General features: G+C 41.4%; 1 protein-coding gene across 1 annotated transcript in view; it reads left to right on the forward strand.

The window, feature by feature from the left end:
* The first annotated feature begins 1,498 nt into the window (after positions 1–1,498).
* LOC139172498 (galanin receptor type 1-like) overlaps positions 1,499–22,865 on the forward strand; it is a 58,200-nt gene continuing 36,833 nt past the window's right edge. Inside the window, exons 1-2 of the mRNA XM_070761646.1 lie at positions 1,499–1,738; positions 7,089–7,241. Of these exons, the coding sequence (XP_070617747.1) occupies positions 1,499–1,738; positions 7,089–7,241 (393 nt within the window). The remainder of the gene's footprint in view (positions 1,739–7,088; positions 7,242–22,865) is intronic.

Below are 22,865 nucleotides of genomic sequence, written 5' to 3' on the forward strand. Positions count from 1 at the left end.
GGAGGGATGCAGGTGAAAAACCTGAAGGTGTGGAGGGTAACCCTCAAGGAATGGCCACTGCCCATACTGAAATCAAGGGGTCTGGCACTGTGGAAGCCACGGTCCCCTCGCCCGCCCTGTCGAGGGCACTGAAGCTGTTGAAGGGGCCTGGGCCACCACAGTAGCAGTGGGAGAAGCCCACACCTGGCTGCAGGTGAGGGCTAGACTACCCATGGTTGTGTTGACCCCACTCCCAAAAAACGCGGTGGCAAAGGAGCCTGCCCGGCCAGAGGGAGGGGTGGTGTGAGTGTTGGGTGCAGTGCTGCCTCACCTGACCCCCAAAGGGGGTAGAAGCTGTCCACGAAGACCCAGCTCCTGCTGAGCCAGGCGCCGTTGTCATCTGCCTGGTCTGGGCCGCTGGTTCATTTGGTGGCCCGCCAAGGGCCGCTGGACTGATGCCCCCAGGCCCTTACACTGACCTCCAGCATGCATCCAAAACAATCAATCTCTCAGTTATCCTGTACTAAGAATAAGAAGGTACATTAGGTTCAGTCAAAAAAGGGGGGGGGGGGATCCCTCACCCTGCCCCCTGGCCTGGCCCTGACTTGTGCCTCCTCTTGTGCCAGCCAGGCCTTGACAGAGGGCCACATGGCTCTCCTAGGCCTCGCCACCATCTCCATAAGTGGAGGTAGGGGCTTCTGCCTTTTAGGAGCCATAACAACTAATGATAAAGCAAGAGTAAGGGAAAATTTACAAAAGCTCTGGCTTGTGAGGCCCACATAGTGCAGGCCCGCCTCAGGCTTAACAGGCCGCAAATTAGGGCCTAAAGGATCAGGCCCACCGAGCCTGTAAGGCCACCCACCTCCCCCCAAACCCCGGCCTAAGGAGGCCGAACGGGGAACTAGGACAGCCTAATTAAGAGGCTCGGAGGGTCAAGGCCCCAGCAAGGCCAAAAGGCCTGCAAAGCCTAAAACACCCCTGTTCCCGGGTCAACTAAGGCCAAAGGAGGAGGAAAAAAACCCCTCCAACAGGGAAAGGAAGGCTACCTAAGTGAGGAGTTCCTCAAAACGAGGCCTAGAGGCCCAAAGCCTCGCGCCTGCAAGCCCAGCAGAAAAGCGGGAGAGAGGCTGGCCAGCAGGGCTAGGCCTACAGATGTACAGGTATTTATTTTAAACTAACACTCCTGCCTGAAAGGCAGGGGTGGGGGAGGAAGCTCCCCTAGGGGGCCCCTTCAACAGAGGCCACAGAGCTGTAGGCCCCAGCCAGGCCAGCAGGCCTGCAGACCCACCACCCCCTTATACACAATAAAACTTAATCCTGTGGATTCTGCCTTGTAAGGCAGAGAATTAACCCACAGGGAAAAAGAGGGGATGGAAACCCCGAAGAGGGGGGGGCGCAGCTCCCAAAGTATTCCCCCCCGCAGTGTCACCCGGGGGGGTGTCCCCCAGTTCCTTTTCGCCCCCCAACAAACCGCAATCGGGTCTGTTAGGCCTGAAGCCTCCGGCCTAGAAAATGGCCGATGCCACGAGGCCCCTTTAAGATGGCCGCTGTCTTCAGCGAGCACCAGCCAGGTGTTCGCTTGCTCGTCATCGGGACGAAAATGAGGCCCCAAGCCTGCTCAGCCTCTTTTATAGGGCTGGCAGGCCCCGCCCCCAACAACGGCCGGGATCTCGCAAAATCTCGTGAGATCCCGGCATTCAAGATGGCGGCTGCACCGAGGGCTGTGTCTCCCTGGCCCTGCAGCAAATCTGGGCCGGGGGTGAGTCACCGGCTGTGCATTCTGACAGTCTCAAAATGGGTGAGCAGTGTGGTCGGGCAGTAGAAAAAGCAAGTAGGATGTTTGGCTGCATAGCTAGAGGTATAACAAGCAGGAAGAGGGAGATTGTGATCCCCTTATATAGAGCACAGGTGAGACCACATTTGGAATAGTGTGTTCAGTTCTGGAGACCTCACCTACAAAAATATATTGACAAAATTGACCGGGTCCAAAGACAGGCTACAAGAATGGTGGAAGGTCTTAAGCATAAAATGTATCAGGAAAGACTTAAGGAACTCAATCTGTATAGTCTGGAGGACAGAAGGAAAAGGGGGGACATGATCGAAACATTTAAATATGTCAAAGGGTTAAATAAGGTTCAGGAGGAAAGTGTTTTTAATAGGAAAGTGAACACAAGAACAAGGGGGCACAATCTGAAGTTAGTTGGGGGAAAGATCGAAAGGAACGTGAGAAAATATTATTTTACTGAAAGAGTAGTAGATCCTTGGAACAAACTTCCCGCAGACGTGGTTGGTAAATCCACAGTAACTGAATTTAAACATGCCTGGGATAAACATATATCCATTGTAAGATAAAATACAGGAAATAGTATAAGGGCAGACTAGATGAACCAAGAGGTCTTTTTCTGCCGTCAGTCTTCTATGTTTCTATGTTCCTATTATTCAATGTTCTAAAATTCCACGCCTAACTAGAGCTGCACACATTCGGGCTAAGAATGCCTTTATCCCTGCAGAATAAATTAAGAAACTAACATTCCCTAGAAAAAGCCATTCTATGCTCAGGGCTTCTAATTCATTCCCTCCGGAATATTTTTTCTCCCCTGCTGAAAAAATGGTTGTCAAAGATTGAGGAATTTTCTAAAGACACAAGTTTCCTTCTTAGGTATGACCTGAAATCGTTTGCCTCGCTTTTGATAGTGCTTGTTTGGTTTGGATCCTTCCTAAAATGCTAATCATCAAATTCTCCAAGACAAATACATCAATCACAGCATAATAAAGCATAGAGCCTACCTTTAGACGATCCTGTTTGCTCTTCGCAGCACAAACCAGTGAATAGGAAATGCTGCTGACCTCTTTTTGAAACCCTACCATTTAAATATATTTATATAATCAAAATGCAGAACCCTCATGCTTTTGGCAAGTTATCCAGAAGTCTAACATGATCTACCTTCTGACCACTTCCATTTTCCATTGCACAAACAGAGGGCTTCTTTCTGGTTTGGCTCTGCATTTCGTTTGTTTATATATATCTCGACAGCATGGAAATTTAGGATGTGGTTTATATAACCTTCTCTTTTCTGTCCGGTATTTCTCAATAGTAGCCAAACTCTGAATCCTCCCAAGGATTAATGTATTGGTACCACCACCCCACAACGTGCAACATTTTCCTTTCGCGTATTTGTAGAAAAGGGGGCAAAGCTCTCGCTTTGAATCTTACCAAACTGCAATAGTCATCGTCAGCATCACCCATGACTCATAATGCAAACTGAAGGCACGCCGTTTCTGAAGGATTGGCTCTGTTCATGAGAACAGATGATGGGACGGTGATTAAAAGGGAGTTCCCCAATTGGCCTGCTATCTATTCCTCACATTTCAGCTCACCAGAAAAGGAGAACTAGTAAGATAGCAAAGGGCAGGCTAGGGCAGAGGGAGGAATCTGCAATTGAATTCCCAGTTTAAAAACAAAACAAAACCCAAAAGCATTTCCCCCCTTCTTATTAGCCCACTGAGCAGTGGTGGGTTGCTACTGGTTTGCACCAATTTGGGCAAACTATTAGTGGCAGCGAAAGGCTTCGTCCACCCACCTGGACGTCATCAAAATCACTCTGCACATTCGGTCCCATTCCTGAACCCACTAGTGCCACTAAGTATTATAGCAATAGTATTTAGACTTGTATGCCACTCCACAGTGCTTTACAGACCTCTCTAAGCCATTTGCAGAGAGTCAGCATATTGCCCCCAACAATCTGGGTCCTTGTTTTACCAACCTTGAAAGGATGGAAGGCTGAGTCAACCTTGAGCCTACTGAGATTTGATCTGCCAAACTGCTGGCAGCTGGTGGTCAGCAGAAGTAGCTTGCAGTACTGTACTCTAACCACTGCACCACCAAGGCTTTAAATATGGGCAGGGTAGGGAGACCCAAAGCCAATCAAGGAGATTTCATTCTTCAATTCCTACCCTGACAATCCCAGGGGTAAAAAAAAAGTTAAAAAGTTAGCTTCCCAAAAGCTAATGTACAAGTAGTCCTCAACCTGATGTTCGTCCATCATGTTCGAGGAGGACCTTGACATCTAATGGGTTGTGGGCTGTACACGATGTGTCCGCAGGTGGCTGGTCAGGCCTATACGGGCACGGAATGTTCTGCCACATGTCAGGCAGGCATGTGTGGGCACCATTGTTCCAGAATTTGCATTTGCAGCCCTGAGTGCGCGCTTCTCTTCTGCTCTGAATGTTCTTCTGGCCTCAGATGGAAGGCCTTGGTGGATCAGCATGTGCCATGTTGGCTGATCTTGTGCCAGGAGGTGATGTGGATATTGAGGGATGAAGGAGGCTTTCAACATGTCTTTGTAAGGCTTCCTTTGTCCCCCAGGCGATCGCTTTCCTTTAGACAACTCATCACCATAGAGGAGCTGTTTAGGGATGCGATGGTCTGCCACCCTAGCCATATGGCCAGATTTTGCATACCACTGGAAGTCAAGCAGCGTATCTGTTAGTACTATGTACATAACTGGTTGGGTTTGGCAATATATAAACAATATACATAAACAACAATCTATGCTTAAATGTATTGAAACACTATTGCTTTAAGAGTTAGTATTGCGGATTGCCATTAGGGGGAGCCAGAAGCGTAATTCTGCTACTCTCTGCTATTTCTGTTATGTTCTCTGTGACTGTTGTAGTAGAAAACGGTGTGTTAAATGCTGGTTTATTTATTTGTAAGCTGAAAAGTAAGACTCATAGTATTGTATATGTATTGACTGATTTAACTGTGTATGACTAGGACTGTTCCTGACTAAGATATTTGCCAAAGTAAATATTTTATACACTTAATGTATCTGGTTTGTCTGACTGAACCATTACTTGTATCTCTGGGCTATAATCTGGATATCTGCTAGAACTCCAATTATCCTCTGTGTATGTGTATCTCTGATAACTCAGAAATCAATCTGCTCACTTATGAGCAATATCAACAGAAGGGAATTATTATTATTATTATTTATTAGATTTGTATGCCGCCCCTCTCCGTAGACTCGGGGCGGCTTACAGCAATGATAAAAACAATATATAATGACAAATCTAATAGTTAGAATCTAAAATAACAATAATACTGTACATTTAAAAAGTCTAGAAAACTAGAAACCGCAATATATAAAAAACATACATACAGTCATATCATACACAGAAAACTACATAGGCAGGGGAAGATGTTTCAGTTCCCCCACACCTGACGACAGAGGTGGGTTTTAAGGAGTTTACGAATATTTGTAGCTCGGGATTGAACTGTGGAGTCTTTGGTGCTCTCTGATTTTGGATGTTTTCTGAAAGAATACAGGTGGTATCTCAGCTTTCCTCCCAGTTTAGAGCTGCATCTCTCGCTGACTATAGATAACTTCATCAGACATACTTTCTTTTGATGCTTTAATTTATTTCTTAGCCTTTAAGGCACCATAAAGACCATTTGTTGTTTTTCTAGCTTACATCATATGCTATTTTAAGGCCTGGTTTTCACAGCTACCTCTTGACATTTCTAAAGTATTTCTCATATGGACTGACAAGGACCTTGAAATGGAGAAAAAAAATCCCTGAACCTGTTAAAGGTAATCATGGATAAGTATTTGTTTAGACTTTCTACCTTAGGCTTTGTTGTGGTTAGCTCTGGCCCAGCTCCTGCCCCAAGGACTGTGGATGTGGGGGAGACATCCATATGCTGCAGGCCTGTTTTGCCCCCCCCCTCGGTGGAATCTGCTGATGAAGACATGAGTGACAGGGAGGAGGAGAGTGGGGCAGACAGCTCAGAAGGAGATCAATTATCTAGCTCCTCCTTGGATTCAGAACAAGAGTTAATGATACAGCCATGCATGCGGAGAGTGATGCATAGGCAACAACAACTGAGAGATTATTATCAAAGAAAATGAGGCCACCTGTGGTTGGGTGGGGCTGTGGTAATTAGTGAGGCTGCTATAAATAGCAGCCTGTGGGTTTGGCCATTGTGGAGGATTATTCATGACTGCTTTACTGACTTTGACCTTTTGTGTGCTGATTTTTCCCCGCTTTGAAACTAAACCAGAGCAAAGTGTGTTTCACTTTGTGAAAGAAGAAGGACTGTGAATTGCCTCACAGCTGCAAGCTAAGTATCACAGAACTGATAAGGGATTTGTACCAATTACCAGTTTGTTTGGAGACGAGTGCTCTTTGCTATACAAAAAGAGTGCTTAGTTTATTTGAATTTTCATTATAAAGAACATTGTTTTGAATTTTCAAAAGTGTGTGTGTCTGAAATTTGTACCTGTGAATTTTCGGGAGGAGTCTACCAGAGAGCCTGACAGAACAGGCTTTTGTGGTTGTTTTGTAAAAGAACTATAGCACTGAATTCTGCTTTTCTAAGGGAATTAATTCAGTGGCTAAGAGATTACGTTGCCTTTATATCCCGCTATCTTCTGCCATCTAAGGCAGCCTATGAGCAGAGTTTCTGTTTGTTTTATGCCCATGGCTAAGAGCTCTGTAAGGGGCGTGCATAAACGTACCAGTGTGCCTACCATCCCTGTCCTACCGTCCCCATTTATCCGTCCCCATTTCCTGTTTTCATATTCATGTTGATAGTTATATGTGTTATCTGGTACATGCTTGACAAACAAAATTAAATAAATAAATAACACTTTGTTGTCATTGTATGTATACACACAGTACATCCATGCAACGAAATTCACACGATGCCCAAAGACCAGTCCCAACACACATAACAATCCCCAAAACACACCCCACCGACCACAAATTCTCCACCCCAAACCACCCAAACATCTACACAAGTAATTCTGTCCAACAGCTCACTGATGGTGACCCTTCCATTTATTCTTAAGTGCAAGTACAGCTCTGGGATAAAAACCTATTTATAAAACGTGTGGTCCGAGTTTTAATTGTTTTGTATCTTCTGCCAGAAGGCAACAGTTCAAAAACATTCCAAAGTAAGCAGGATGAGAAGAGTCTCTGAGAATGTTGTGCACCTTCCCAGAACAGTGAGATGCAAAGATATCATCCACGGGTGGTAGCTGGTGCCTAATGATGTTCGGAACAGTTTTAATGATTCTCTGTAGAGCTTTTTTTATCCGCTATAGAGTTGTGCCCATACCATGCAAGAATGCCATATAAAATTAACAAACTACAGCCTAATCACCAAGACCATTTCCACCAACGCTGATAGGGCAATCCACGTATTTAAACAGAGAGCAACTTCACATCCTTCTAGTACTAACGATTTTACTAATCAGGTAATGAAATGTTTGCAAGAAAACAACCAAGCCCAGAGAGCACCAAGGACTCTACACACTGGGTAATCCAGTAATGTTGTTACTATTATGAATCCTTAACGGCAACTGGAAAGAAGAGAGACCTGAATATTTTTCTTCACTCCATCTAAGTTCATCTTGAAGACCGCTTCAGGGGTCTTCTTGTGCCTTTTAGCCACCTGGCTAGACAAAAGAAAGATGTTAGGCAGGTAAGGTTTGAAAGAAGGAAGAGGTGAGCATAAAGCACTTATGATATATCATCTTTTTCTCATACAGTGGTACCTCTACTTACAAACTTATTCGTTCCGTGACCAGGTTCTTAAATAGAAAAGTTTGTAAGAAGAAGCAACTTTTCCCATAGGAATCAATGTAAAAGCAAATAATGTGTGCGATTGGGGAAACCACAGGGAGGGTGGAGGTCCTGTTTCCTCCCAGGAGATTCCTAGAGAGGCCCCATGGAGGCTTCTCCCCACCTTTTCCGGCCCTGTTTCCTCCCAGGAGATTCCTAGAAAGGCCCCACAGAGGCTTCTCCCTGCCTTTTCCGGCCCTGTTTTCTCCCAGGAGATTCCTAGAAAGGCCTCACAGAGGCTTCTCCCTGCCTTTTCCGGCCCTGTTTCCTCCCAGGAGATTCCTAGAGAGGCCCCACAGAGGCTTCTCCCCGCCTTTTCCAGCCCTGTTTCCTCCCAGGAGATTCCTAGAGAGCCCCCACGGAGGCTTCTCCTTGCCTTTTCCAGTTACAGTTTTGGAGACTTGGGTTTGTAAGTAGAAAATGGTTCTTGAGAAGAGGCAAAAAAATCTTGAACACCCAGTTCTTATCTAGAAAAGTTTGTTAGTAGAGGCGTTCTTAGGTAGAGGTACCACTGTATATCCCTTTCTCCAGGAAGGGTGGAGCTAGGCTCCAAGTGAATGGGTTAAGACCATCCAGTGATGTATATAGGACTGAATCAAAGCTATAAAAGGGATGGATCTCTATTGTTATCCCTTTTTTGATTCAGTCCATGACTAACCTGATGCGTGTTAGTTCTATTATACCTATACCAATGCCCCATTACACAGAGCAAATCTTGGAGAAAATATTCAGCCCCTGTATATAATGGGCTTCTTGGAACCTAAGGGGGAAAATGTAGTAGCTTGCAAACTATTACAAGCAAGAAAGCTCACACATTGTTCCTTTTTATTCAGCAAAATGGGTAGCCATTTCCCTAATTGATCAATGGTGGTTAGTAAGAGGATTAAGAAAATTCTGCCCACCCCCAATGAATTGAGAGGTTGCTAAACATGTTCAGTTGCCAAGATTTCTGTAAGTTAATTCCTTATTCCTTTCAATAAAGAGGTTAAATAAACCTTCTTTTTATTGTCATCAGCTGTAAAAGGCTTACCGCTACCTTTTTTCCATTTATAAACCACTGTTTTTCCTGGCTAATAAGCAAGGAGGTTAATCCTTCCATGCTTATTATTTCATATACTCGCCAGGGACATGTGCCCCTTCTCATGCCTGTAATTGGGATCAGATAAGTTAGCAATAGCAATAGCATTTATACTTACAAGGGTCGCCCAGAAAGGAATGCACCACATTTTTTTCTTCAATAATTATTTATTAAACGCAATGAAACTTACACACAAGAAAGAATGATGTTTCTTCTACACTCCCTATTTTTCCACGTAATCTCTGTCCCGTTCTGTGGCCTTCTTCCAGCGAGACACAAGGGCGTGTATGCCCTGTCGGTACCACCCTTTGTTCTGGTGTACAAATCTTGGAGCTCTGCTGATGGCCTCACCCTCTATGCCCAGTGACTAACCGTATGTCGGAGGCTACCTGGGTAAAGAGTCGGGACGTCAGTGCTGATAGGTTAGTCAAGCAGTTCCATGAAAATTATCCAAACAAACCAAAGGGTTCCGGAGGGGGAAGGTAGGATGGTTTGGAACGGTGCAACCCCTAGTCTCAGGGGAGGCCGCCTGTCAGGCCCAAGGTTAATATGTAAATTCAAAGGCTGGCCTGAAGAGGAAAAAAAAATTAAAGTGAGAGAGTGAGAGAATATGCCACGTAGCACACATTCCTGGATACTCCCTACTGCATTCTTCAAAAGGGTAAGTTGGAATTGATTGTCAAGTGAACAAAAAAAAGCATCTGAGAAAAGTAATGAACTTCCACATCTTATTCCTTTAGCGTAGAGTCATATTTATTAACAAAGCCAATTTGGATTCAGCATGCTTCATTCCAACTTAAGGTCCCTTAAGATTACATCCAGGTCAAAAGCTCATCTCCCATCCCCACACCCACAAGGGCAATCATGTGGACAAATCCAATGCAGGGATTTCTAATTCCTTCCTGTGTTCAGTTACTTTGGATTCTGTGTGAAGGAATGTGCGCTACGTGGCATATTCTCTCACTCTCTCACTTTATTTTTTTCCCCCTCTTAGACTGTGTCAGGCCAGCCTTTGAATTTATATATTAACCTTGGGCCTGACACCGTACTTCTGTTGACTGCAGATTCTCCATAAACTGTACACAAACATTTGTGAATGTTCCCAACAGTTTCTTACTCCGCAATGAGAAATTCAATGACGACAGGCTGCTTGTACTTACAGAAGCCATTTCAAAACATTGCTGCAGCTACACTGTCTGAAGAAACGCAAAATTTACATACGCATTCCTGACAATTCAAATAATGTATATCTAAAGTTTCGCATTTGTACCCTTATTGTAGGCTGAGAAAAAAAATGTCGTGCCTTAATTTCTGGACGACCCTCATATATATCGCTTTACAGTGCTAAGTGATTTACAGAGAGTAAGCATATTGCCCCCAACAATCTGGGTCCTCATTTCACCCACTTTGGAAGGATGGAAGGCTGAGTCAACCTTGAGTCTACTGAGATTCGATCTGCCAAACTGCTGGCAGCTGGTGACCAGCAGAAGTAGCTTGCAGTACTGCACTCTAACTACTGCAGCACCAAGTCTCATGACAAGATTACCTTCCATGAAGATAGTTGCCCATCTCCATCGGGCGGGACCCAAACAGCATATCTTGGTTCCCTCCTTCTGAAGCACCATTCTCCCTGGGGTGTTGTTAGTGCCATCTTTGTTAGCTTCCTGGAAGACCATGCAATGACATTGCAGAAGACCATTGTTATTTGTACTGTGTTTCCCTGAAAATAAGACCCTGAACTCCAAAATAAGCACCTGGCCTTATTTTGGGGGAGGTCTTATTATTTTTGGGTGCATGCTATTGAGGAGTGTGCAGAGTTATCTCTGAGTGGTCAAAGATACACGTAGACAGAGGAAACATGGAGGTCTTGCAGATATCCCAGAGATACAAGTAATCATTCAGTAATACAATCCAGATACATTAAGTGTATAAAATATTATTTACTTTAACAAATATCTTAATCAAGAACAGTCCTAGTCGTACACTGTTAAATCAGTCAATACATCTCAATACATATACAATACTATAAGCTTACTTGCTCAGCTCACAAATACATAAACCATCATTTGAACACACAGTTCTTACTACAGCATAGTCACAAAGACAAAACAGAAATAACAGAGAGTAGCTAAGAGAGAGAACCACGCTTCTGGCTCCCTCTAATGGCAATCCATAACACTAGCTCTTAAAGCAATAGTCTTCTAATACATGTAAGCATATGTTGTTGGTTTATTTTATATATTGCCAAACCCAACTAGCTATGTACGTAGTACTAACACATGGAGCAAGACAGGGCTCCTCTTGCCATCTTACCTGTTTTCCAGCTCTGTTTCTCTAACTCTAATCAGAAGAAATGCTGAAGAGATAATTAGTGGGTTTCTGTATATTGGGAATAATAATAATAATAATAATAATAATAATAATAATAATAATTATTATTATTATTATTATTATTATGGAAGTTGGTAATGTCATCAACCATGGATAGATGAGTAGTGGTAAGGTTAAATTTTGTTTAAATATTGAGGATGATTCTAAATAGGAAAAATTGAGTAATAAAGATGAGAGGAGGATCTGAAAAAGTAAAAGAGATTAGAAATTTAGAGGATTTAGAGATGATGGAATAAAAATAAAATAAGTAAAGATAATCATTTAAGGAAAAGGATGGATTTGAAGGATAAGTATGAAATGAGGTATAAAAGAAAATGAATATATTTGGAAGATAAGCAATAATGATTAAATTGGAAGAAAATGAAAAAATTAAAAGTAGTAGATCCAGGTGACAAAAATAGATAGTAAAGGAGGTAGCATTATGACAGTAGTAATATACCTGGAAAATAATACAATATATGTATAAATATGCACTGATGATTAAATGAAGCGCGGGACTTTCATTACCTGTCTGTTAACCATAAAATAAATTATGATTAGATTTACTCAAGGAAAAGATAAGAGGGAGGAAGAGGAAGTAGAAAAGGAAGGAGAGAGGAGGAGAGGAGGAAGGTAGGAAAGAGGGAGAGAAGGGAAAAGAAGGCAGAGGAAGGAGAAGGGGATAGAGGGAGGGGAGTAATAAGAAATATATGGAGGTGATAAAAGTACAGTGCAAAATTAGGATGTTCGTTCATAATTTATTGGACAGAAATGTATAACTATATATCTTAATAGGATTCATGGTCTCTCTATGGGTGTGTATATGGAGATAGTGATAAAAAAATTTAAAAAAGGAAAGAAAAACACCAGCATTTTGTGATCTGTCCAAGGTCCTGCAATCTTTTTCATTTGACTTCTGTACTTTTCCTAAACTTTGGAATTATGTGGATTGTCATTAATCCCATGGCTCTGCTAAACCATGCCGGTTTTAAACTAGAATTGCTATACCAGGTCCAATGGCCAATCCTGAAACTATAACCCCTGGTTAGTCATGTGTTCACCAACGTTTATTAGTGTTTTGCATTAAAAACTAAAAAGCTAAACAAAGCACATTATGGATATGTGTGTTGCATAAATCAAGCCTGGCTATACTTATATTCTTAACTACAATTGAAAAGAGAATAAATCAAAGAAACTTGCACAATATGGTCAACCAGATCGGGTAAAAACTTTCAGGCTGGATTTGTACAATGTACAAAGCTTCAATAATAATAATAATAATAATAATAACAACAGCAAGAGCAAAACAAAGAAATGATGAGCAGGAGAGAAATAAACTCCTAGTGTAGATTGATGTTTTTTTGCTCATCAACTGTACTGAGCAAGGAAACTGATTGATAGTTCTGTGAACTCCACAGTAAAAAGTGGCAATTTAAATGCATGTAATGTCTGCCCTCTGAAGTACATTCCGCCCATCACAGCAAAATGTCACTGCCCCCAACTCATAAAAAGCAGAGACGAAGAGAGAATGTTTTTGTTCCAAACGTTAGCGTTCCAAATAACATCCGAGAAATAAATCAGAGTCCAAACCTTGGCCTTCTTCCAAGTTCCAATTTATTGACAGAGCCATGTAGTCAGCCCAAAACTAACTTTTCCTACAATTCTCCACCCAGATTAACAAGATTATCCCTTGTTCTCACACCCACAAGTTCATCACATGGACCACTTCGGTTCTTTCAATATCCATGATCCTCCCCTGTACTTCCAGCTGGTGCTGAACAAAGGATGACCTTGAATCTTTTGGAAAGAATTTGTTGTGGCTAGTATCTTTCCCTCTCATGCAATCACCCCTCCCCAATTCCCACAGTACTTTTCTTCTTGTGGCTTCTAACTCAAAATGATGGCTTAGGCCTGACAATTTCCCCATCACTGGAGGCCTTTAAGCAGGAAAATGTGGGCATTGATTTCTGCTTTAAATTACTTTTATTTTTAAAAATCCTTTCAAAAATCTTAATAGGTTCAAAATGTTAATAACGGCCAGTCCTTAGCTGGTTTAAGCTGGCTTAAGAAATGGAGGGTCCAATGCATCTTTAGTTTTGCAGGCTTATGAACGTTTCTCCAAAAGAAAGCTTGGGAGATGGATGGATGGATGGATGGGCAAGTGGGCGGATGGGTGGACAGACAGACAGACAGAATGTATTTGCCTCTTGTCTAGTTGCATTAATAGTTTGCTTATTTTTATTTATTATTTATTCGTTTTAGAGAGAGAGATAGGAAGAGAGAAAGAGTCATAGAAATAGGACTTATAAACCTCTAAGCAGTTTACAGAGTCAGCCTATTGCCCACAATCTGGGTCTTCATTTTACTGAACCTCAGAAGGATGGAACCTGAGTCAACTTTGAGCCTCAGGTCAATCTTACCATGTGTTCCATCGTGATCAAACGCATAGCAGTGGTTAGAATTAGTCTGTGATACTATATTCTAACCATTGCACTAATATGGTTCAGAGAGAGAGAGACAGACAGACAGACAGACAGACAGAGAGAGACTGGGAGAGACACAGAAGAGATAGCATATAGATTGGTCTGCTATATAATTGCATTAATAGTTTCTTTGTTTTGATATACAGATGAGAGAAACAGAGATAGAGAAAGAGAGAATGAAGAAAAGCAAAAACAAGAAAAAGAGAGAGGTCATTATAAGAAAATAAATTGCCTACCTGGAGATTCTTACACATACAGTATATGTAACTCTTTCAATAAAACATTACCTTACTTCAATGTAATTGTCCATTTATAATCTTGACCTACAAACAACTCATTCATAGGGCATAAATAACATCAGGTAAATAACAACATATCAGATGTATGAATTACAGTGTAAATCATTATATTTACCTTTCCAATGTCGAGGAAGCATTTTATTAAAAAATAAGAGTCTGAGCAACCCATTACCATGTTCAGCTGTCAGACTCAAAGTAGGAGAAACCTGTAGTAATTGCTTTAAGAGAAATGGAGGATGGCAAATAGAGAAAGAAATTTCTCTTCCCAGCTTTGTTATGCCAGCGGCACTTGAATTTCTGTTTTCATCCAGGATTCCACACACACACACCCCTTCTACAGACTGTATACAGGATAGTTTAAGAAACAGAGGCCAAAGATTAAGTCAACATCTCATTTTATATCAATCCAACTCGAATGCATTTCCCAAGAAGTAAGTATAAACTGTACTCTTTAATGTACATACAAATGTGCGTAATAGATTCAGTTTTGTAATATTCAAACAAGGATAGGAGGATTTTCTGTGGCTGGAAACCACTGTTTTTATGAAGGATTCCTTTTTTTCTTTTTTTTTGCAATCTCTGAATTCCATCAAAAAGGAATAATAAACAAGCTTCCAAAAGAAAAGCAAAAACATTGGAGCGTTCCTTAGCCTTTGTAAATTGATGGCATGGCTCAATGCATTGTCCTTTCTTTGTTTTTCCATTTGTTTCCTATTGAAAATTAATGCAAGTTTGGGCAAATATTGGGGTAGAATGATGGCTGAAGATGTGTAGACTTCAGCTTCCAGAACTCCTCAGCCAGCATTGCTGTCTTTTAGTGCAGAGGTCTCCAACTTTGGCAACTTTAAGGCTTGTGGACTTTAACTCGCAGAATTCCTCAGCCAGCTTCAGGAAAGTCAGAAATTTGCCCATCAAACTGTTCTTCCCGGGCCAGTTAGTTACCAGTCATTAATCCATAATTAAAACCTGGATGCAAAGGCAACCTTATACAATTGTTTTTATAAAGAAACATGCTAAAAATAGAGATGAGATCATCGGAATGCCAGGCTGACTGCCAATTCAGCCATTATCAGCAATGTTTTCAATGTTTTATTTTGTTTTTATTTATTCAATTTTTATAATAATAATAATAATAATAATAATAATAATAATAATAATTTATTAGATTTGTATGCCGCCCCTCTCCGAAGACTCGGGGCGGCTCACAACACGATAAAAACAGTATTATACAGGCACAAATCTAATATTAAAAAAAAACCCTAAAAACCCTATCATAATTAAAAACCAAACAGCACATACATACCAAACATAAATTATAATAAGCCTGGGGGAAAGGTGTCTCATATCCCCATGCCTGGCGGTATAGGTGGGTCTTAAGTAGTTTACGGAAGACAAGGAGGATGGGAGCAATTCTAATCTCCGGGGGGAGTTGATTCCAGAGGGCCGGGGCCGCCACAGAGAAGGCTCTTCCCCTGGGGCCCGCCAGACGACATTGTTTAGTCGACGGGACCCAGAGAAGGCCAACTCTGTGGGACCTTATCGGCAGCTGGGATTCGTGCGGTAGAAGGCGGTTCCGGAGATATTCTGGTCCAATGCCATGTAGGGCTTTAAAGGTCATGACCAACACTTTGAATTGTGACCGGAAACTGATCGGCAGTCAATGCAGGCTACGGAGTGTTGTAGATACGTGGGCGAATCTGGGAAGCCCCACGATGGCTCTCGCGGCTGCGTTCTGCACGATCTGGAGTTTCCGAACACTTTTCAAAGGTAGCCCCATGTAGAGAGCGTTGCAGTAATCGAACCTCGAGGTGATAAGGGCATGACTCAGGGCGGCTTACAACATGTTAGCAGTAGCACTTTTTAACAGAGCTAGGCTATTGCCCCCACAATCTGTGTCCTCATTTTACTCACCTCGGAAGGATGGAAGGCTGAGTCAACCTTGAGCTGGTGATGAGATTTGAACCGCTGACTTTCAGATCTATAGTCAGCTTCAGGGACCTGCAGTACAGCACTCTACCTGCTGCGCCAGTCCGGCTCTTTTTCAATGTTTTGTAATGGAGTCCGTTAATGTTTGGGCTTCCATTCATGTTACTCTAGCCAACTTTTATTTCTCAGCTAAAATCCTTGGAGTAAAAAGTGCCCTGTCTGCGGAGAGTCTGGGAAGCTGTAAATGTAAGTCAGTGAAACTGGAGACTCCTTATCTCATACAGGAATGTGCAAATTAGCTATAATCTTTGGCAGCCGCTAAGCCGGTGGACTGATATCTTCTCTCACTGAGAAGCTGCCAAGAGGACCTCACATGCATGAATTTGTATAAATGATGCTTTCCATATAAAAAGGTTGATTTAAAACATCAGCGCGTGGATTCCTCCTTTGTTTTCAATCTGCGTAGGCCTGGGCTAGAACACCCACCATGATGCAGGAAGTTAACAACTGGACAAAGAACCCCTTGCTAAAATTTTGGAAGCCCACCTCTGGATAGATAGTGTCATTGATACAACAAATGTGAATTTGAGCACAGTCCAGGAGACAACGGAGGATGCGGGGGTGGCCGGTGTGGTATGGCCCAGGAGGTTGCAAAGAGTCAGACATGACTTAGCAACTGAACAACAACGACAATAACACACAAAGCCTATGAGAAAAGAACGGGGCTTCAGTTGTGTGTCTGTGATTGCCATCTTGATCTTTTTGGTGATCTCCCTATACACATCCCTGCTCAGAGCTTAATAGCAACATAAGTCCTAGTAGACTAGTTAGCAGCGGTACCAAAAGAAGCGCCTTTTTAATGAGATGACAGCAGATGTCAGATGTTCTTCTAAAGTCACTGCTGGAGCAGAAAGGTTTGAACTGCCAACCTCAGAATGAAGGTCCCACGTGGAACAGCAGCAGGAGAGGAAAGTATTGAATGTTCAGTTTAAAATCAGTGGCAGAGATTTCGTTTCCACGCCCTCTGAGCCAGCAATCAGGCTGCAAAAACCAAGCTGTTCTTTTTGCGGTGGATGCGAATGTCAAACGTTGTTGTCAGGTTTTGCTAAGAAAAGTTTGATGGGAAAAGAGCCACCGACAAACTTGGTTCTTAAACATGTCAAATTCTTCTCTGACTTCGGAAGTAAAAGATTTGGTGCCCTTTTCCCCCACACATGACTCATGAAGGCTTTCAAAATCGACCTTTGCAACAAGAGCAATGTGGATGACAGCAAGCTAGGAGGAAGGACCCTCCATAGTTCCAATCAATATGAATACAGCTGGAAGGGACCTTAGAGGTCTTCCAGTCCACCCCCTCCTCAAGCAGGAGACTATAATGAACTGAATCTGTGTAGTCTGGAAGACAGAAGGGAAAGTGGGGACATGATCAAAACATTTAAATATGTTAAAGGGATAAATAAGTGTCTATTCTATTATATTCTCTATTCCAGTATTTCCCAACCTTGGCTACTTGAAAATATTTGGACTTCAACTCCCAGAATTCCCCAGCCAGCGAATGCTCTCTACATGGGGCTACCTCTGAAAAGTGTTCGGAAACTTCAGATCATGCAGAACGCGGCTGCGAGAGCCATTGTGGGGCTTCCAAGATTCGCCCACGTTTCTGCAACACTGTCGATTGGCAGCATTGGCTGTCGATCAGTTTCCGGTCACAATTCAAAATGTGGGTTATGACCTTTAAAGCCCTGCATAGCATTGGACCAGAGTACCTCTGGAACCGCCTGCTACCACACGAATCCCAGCGACCGGCTAGGTCCCACAGAGTTGGTCTCCTCCAGGTCCCATCGGCCAAAGAATGTCATTTGGCGGGCCCCAGCGGAAGAGCCTTTTCTGTGGCAGCCCCAGCCCTCTGGAATCAACTCCCCCCGGACATTTGAACTGCCCCCACACTCCTTGTCTTTTGTAAATTACTCAAGACCCATCTATACCGCCAGGCATGGGGCAGTTGAGACACCTTTCCCCCAGGCTTTTTTATATTTATGTTTGGGTATGTATATGTTGTTTGCTTTTTAAAATATGATAGGGTTTTATGTGCTTTTTAATATTAGATTTCTTTTCGCTGTAATATTGTTTTTATTATTGTTGTGAGCTGCCCCGAGTCTTCAGAGAGGGTCGGCATACAAATCTAATAAATTGAATTGAATTGAATTGAGTTGAAGTCCAGATATCTTCAAGTGGCCAAGGTTGGGAAACACTGCTCTATTCTATTCTCTATTTCATTCTCTTCTCTTCTACTCTACTTTACACACCACAGTTTATATCTTCTTATTGAGTCTTCTGAAAGTTGATCTTCTGCCAGGAGTATCTACTTGACCATTTTTCCATTTGCCCCCACAAATATACACCCAGTTGTTGTTTTTTTTCACTTAAGCCCCGTGAAGTGGTTCATGCAGGATTTTAACGGGTTTTTGAGAAAGCCCGGGGCTATTTTGCAAAGCCCATAATCACATTCAGAACAAAGAAGCAAAAGCTTTGTTGAAACACAAGCTCTTGGCACTCAGGCGTATAATTAATACCCCAAAGACTCTTATGGCAGTGGTGTAACTCTCTAATTGACATCTATTTTGGAATGGTAGGTTGACCCAGCCAACAGCCCTGCCTTGATGTTCTATCTGAAAAGCCAACGAGATGTGTAAGGCCCTTGACAAAATTTGGACTTCATTCTGTTAACCCTCAGGTGGTTAATATTAAGGAACTATTGTTTTTTAATAAGTTGCACCGAAAGCTTTTTTCAAAGGTAGCATAGGAAAAAAGGGCAAATGTTTGAAGTGGAATTAAAAGGACAATTGCATCCCTTTTCTGGGATCTCTTCCGAAAGTTATCATGGACCAGGATTAGGACTGAACCATACAAACAACCTCTTCAGTGCAAAACAGCACGAAAGCTTGTTTTGTCTGTCTTGAATATTGTGTCAATTGCTGAGTGACTCAAGCACCTGGCGCTTAAAATTACTTTGTGTTTGTTTTCTACTACTAGAACTCCATCTTGATCTACTACAAGAACTCCATCTTCTGGTGGTGGACTAGAAAGCCACTTAGAAAAAAATGCTAGATAAAATGATTAAATGAGAATTGGAACCAAGCAAAGGTATCTAATAATCAAGACTAATGTTAGAGCTGCTGGAAAGCTGAAATAGATTTTTTTCTGACCTGTTCTTTAGCCCTCTCTACAAAATTGTCCAGGGAGATAAAATGTATATTATTTCATGCCTACAAGCTACCAGTTGCTATTATAAAAGCTATTCCCGTGCAATACACTACTTCAATAAAGAAATGCAAACAAAAACATCAAGCAATATCGAGATAGGAATCTGCCATTTTCCTCTTTTTTATATTACAGAAACATCATATATAAACCATTACCACTGATGAAATCATTGAAGTTTCCAGAGATGGCCCTGAGCACAAGAACCCACACTGCAAATTGGACATAAATGCATTAGAAAGTGTCCAGAGATACTTTACAAGAAGAGCCCTCTACTTCTCTACCCGCAACAGTATTCCTTACTCAACCAGTTTTGAGATTCTGGGCTTAGAAAGCCTAGAACTACATCGCCTTCGGCACGAACTAAGCATAGCTTATAAAACTATCTGCTACAATGTCCTACCTGTCAATGACTTTCTCAGCTTCCCACCACAACAATACCCGAGCACACAACAAATACAAACTCAAAGTGAACCACTCCAAACTTGACTGTAGAAAATAGCACTTTAGCAACAGAATGGTTAATGCTTGGAACTCACTATCTGACTCTGTAGTTTCATCTCCTAACTCCTAAAACTTTATCTTTAGACTGTCCACTGTTGACCTCACCCAATTCCTAAGAGGTCAGAAAGGAGCGTGCATGTGCCCCAGCGTACCTTCCATCCCCTGTCCTAATGTTTCCTCTTATAAGAACCCATCTTATGTATATAAACAATGTTATATCTATGTATATTACTAATATGTATTTGACAAAATAAACAAATAAATAAAATAAGATTTCAATGTATCTGCTGTTGTATTGTTGATACACATATGAACTCACATATGAACTTCCAGGTTTCTCCTGCTTTGATTTCCTGAACAATTTTTTAAAGGAGAAGATGGAGATAGTTTTTCTGCTAAAGATCCTCAAGAGAACTAAGATTACAATTTGTAATAAATTGTTCTGGATAGGATAGATGATAGACGGACAATAAACGATTTTAGATAGATAGATAGATAGATAGATAGATAGATAGATAGATAGATAGATAGATAGATAGATAGATAGATAGATAGATAGATAGATTAGGTAGTTAGGCAGGCAGGCAGGCAGGCAGGCAGATAGACAGACAGACAGACAGGCAAACAATAGATAATAGACCGATAATAGATAGATGATTAGATAGATAGATAGATAGATAGATAGATAGATAGATAGATAGATAGAGACAGACAGACAGACAGACAGACAGACAGACAGACAGACAGACAGACAGACAGACAGACAGATGATAGTCACTGAGAAAATACAAACTTAGAATCCAGTCCAAGTTTAGGGACATGTCTCCCTATCAGAAGCTAATATTACAAATTGCTTGCTTGTAAATCTCTACCAGAGTGTATGTCTGCCATGGGAATACAGTGCTAGCGTTAAGATAAATAGAAAGGAAGGGGGGGAAGGAAAGTGTCAGGGTTCCAAACTAAATCAGAATCCAAGGCAAAATATTCCTCAAAATTTCAATTTATTAACAGAGCCATGGGTGAAACCTGAATCTGAAGTCCTCTGGCTTTCACCGCCCAGTTGAAAGTTCAAGCCCTTGACCCCACACCCACAAATGCATCACGTTGTCCAATCTTCCATTGCCATGCTGGCAGAGTCCACCCATTTCCTTCCATGCAGGTGCAGAGGGGCAGAGGCAAGAGATGACCTTGGCTTCCTGGAAAGAATTTGTTATGGCTGCATGCCAGCAACTTCAAACAATTACCCCTCCCATTCTCCCACAATACAAAATGTGTAGTAGAATAGTGGCAGGCCTAAGATCCCAATTAAAATAGTTTTGGCCTGATAGGAGGAAGAACACAGGAAACAGGAAGGGAAGAAAGGAAGGAAACAAGGAAGGAAGGAGAGAGGGGGGGAAAAGGAAGGGGGAAAAGGAAAACTGAAGGAAAGTAGGAAAGAGGAAGGAAACAAGGAAGGAAGGAAAGAAAAGGAAAGGAAAGGAAAGGAAAGAGGGAGGGACAGAGGGAGAGAGTGAGGAAAAAGGAAGGGGAAAAAAGAAAACTGAAGGAAAGTAGGAAAGAGGAAGGAAACAAGGAAGGAAGGAAAGGAAAGGAAAGAGGGAGGGAGGGATGGAGAGAGAGGGGGAGGAAACAGGAAGGGGAAAAAAAGAAAAACTGAAGGAAAGTAGCAAAAGAGAAAAGAAGGGAGGAAGGAAGAAGGAAGGAAAGAAAGGAAAGGAAAGAAGGAGGGACAGAGGAAGGAAAAATGGAAGGAAAAAATGAAAACTGAAGGAAAATAGGAAGAGGAAAGAAGGAAAGAAGGAAGGAAAGAAGGAAAGGAAAGGAAAGGAAAGAAGGAAAAAGAAATAAAAGAACAAAAGAAAGAACAAAAGAATGAAAGAAAGAAAGAAAGAAAGAAAAGAAAGAAAGAAAGAAAGCCACTAGATGGCCACAAAGAAATACAGAACGTTCCTGTCCTTTTTTGTCATCTAGTGAATATCTCATTTTTTTTTTGCTAAGTTCTTTTGCTGAGATTTGTTATGGTTGCTGATAATGTCATGGTGATGTCCCTAGAGCACATCAACTAATTCTAAAACATAATGCTCTTGATCCTGAGCTTGAAGCCTGAACAGGTTTCTAAAGGCTCTGGTGCTCCCTCAATAAAGATTGTTTGCCATGTTATGAACTTGGAATAAGCTTCTTTCTCTGGCTGCTGTGAAACTTTCAAATGAATTCTGGGCTTGGTTGATAGTTTGCCCTTGTTTGTATTTCATGCATTGTGATTTTTTGCTGCAAAATTTTAATTTTTTAAAAAATAATCTTTATTAAAAAAAGAAATACGAATAACAACAAAAAGAAAAAAAAGAAAAAAACCCCAAACAGACATAACATAAACATCTATAGTGCATAATGAAGAATATCATGGCTAAGGACATTAAAGAAAGTTTAAAGTAATATATTGAATACATAGTATATGTTCGTATTAGACCAAAAAAGTAAACTATAATTCTAACTTATTCTATATTTTCATAAAGACTATTTTGTATTAAATTTTCCTCTGTATAGATCATATATAAAGAAATTGGTTTTTGCCCTTTTGCTTATAATTTCTGGAATTTCTATCTAAATATACATAAAAGACTAAACTGTCAACCATGCTTTTGACACTTGGTTATGGCGACTTAATAGCAGAGTTTCTATGATAAGTCCATCTTGTTCTTGATTTTTAATTATTTTTATTCCAAGCTTTGTAGCTGAAAGGTTGAAGGGAATGTTCCTTCTCTTTGACATTCAAACCAAAGGTATACAAGTGGGAAGTTTTGAAAAGGCCGGAAAAAGACCAAGTTTGGAAAAAAAGGTATTGAATAAAAAGAAGATTTTTTTAAAAAATGGAAATGAAAAAGAAAAACAATCGAATGCAACACTTGGAGTATCATTTATCTTTTTACTAGCTGATTGGTATCCTGATCACCCAGCTCTACAATCTGTCTTGCAGGCTTCATTTGCTATTTTAATAACTGCCAATATATTAATTTAGATGCCCCAAAATGGCTTATGCAGGTTGTAATAATAGCAGATCCAATAATAGCACCAGACAAGGATGTCCACTCTCTGTGTGTATTTGTGTGTGTGTGTTTGTGTGTGTGCATCAAAGAGTCAGCATGGGGGCCAGAACCATAGGATCCAAAATCTATTAATTTTTAATATGTGTTAAATTAAAAAAGAGAGATGAAGCTTTATTTACTTATAAATCAGAGGGGTGGCATACAAATCTAATAAATAATAGTAAAAACAACAACAACAACAACAACAACTATTATTATTGTTGTTGTTGTTATTATTATTATTATTATTATT

This window comes from Erythrolamprus reginae, chromosome 9 (assembly GCF_031021105.1).
Source record: "Erythrolamprus reginae isolate rEryReg1 chromosome 9, rEryReg1.hap1, whole genome shotgun sequence".
Classification (NCBI taxonomy): Eukaryota; Metazoa; Chordata; class Lepidosauria; order Squamata; family Dipsadidae; genus Erythrolamprus; species Erythrolamprus reginae.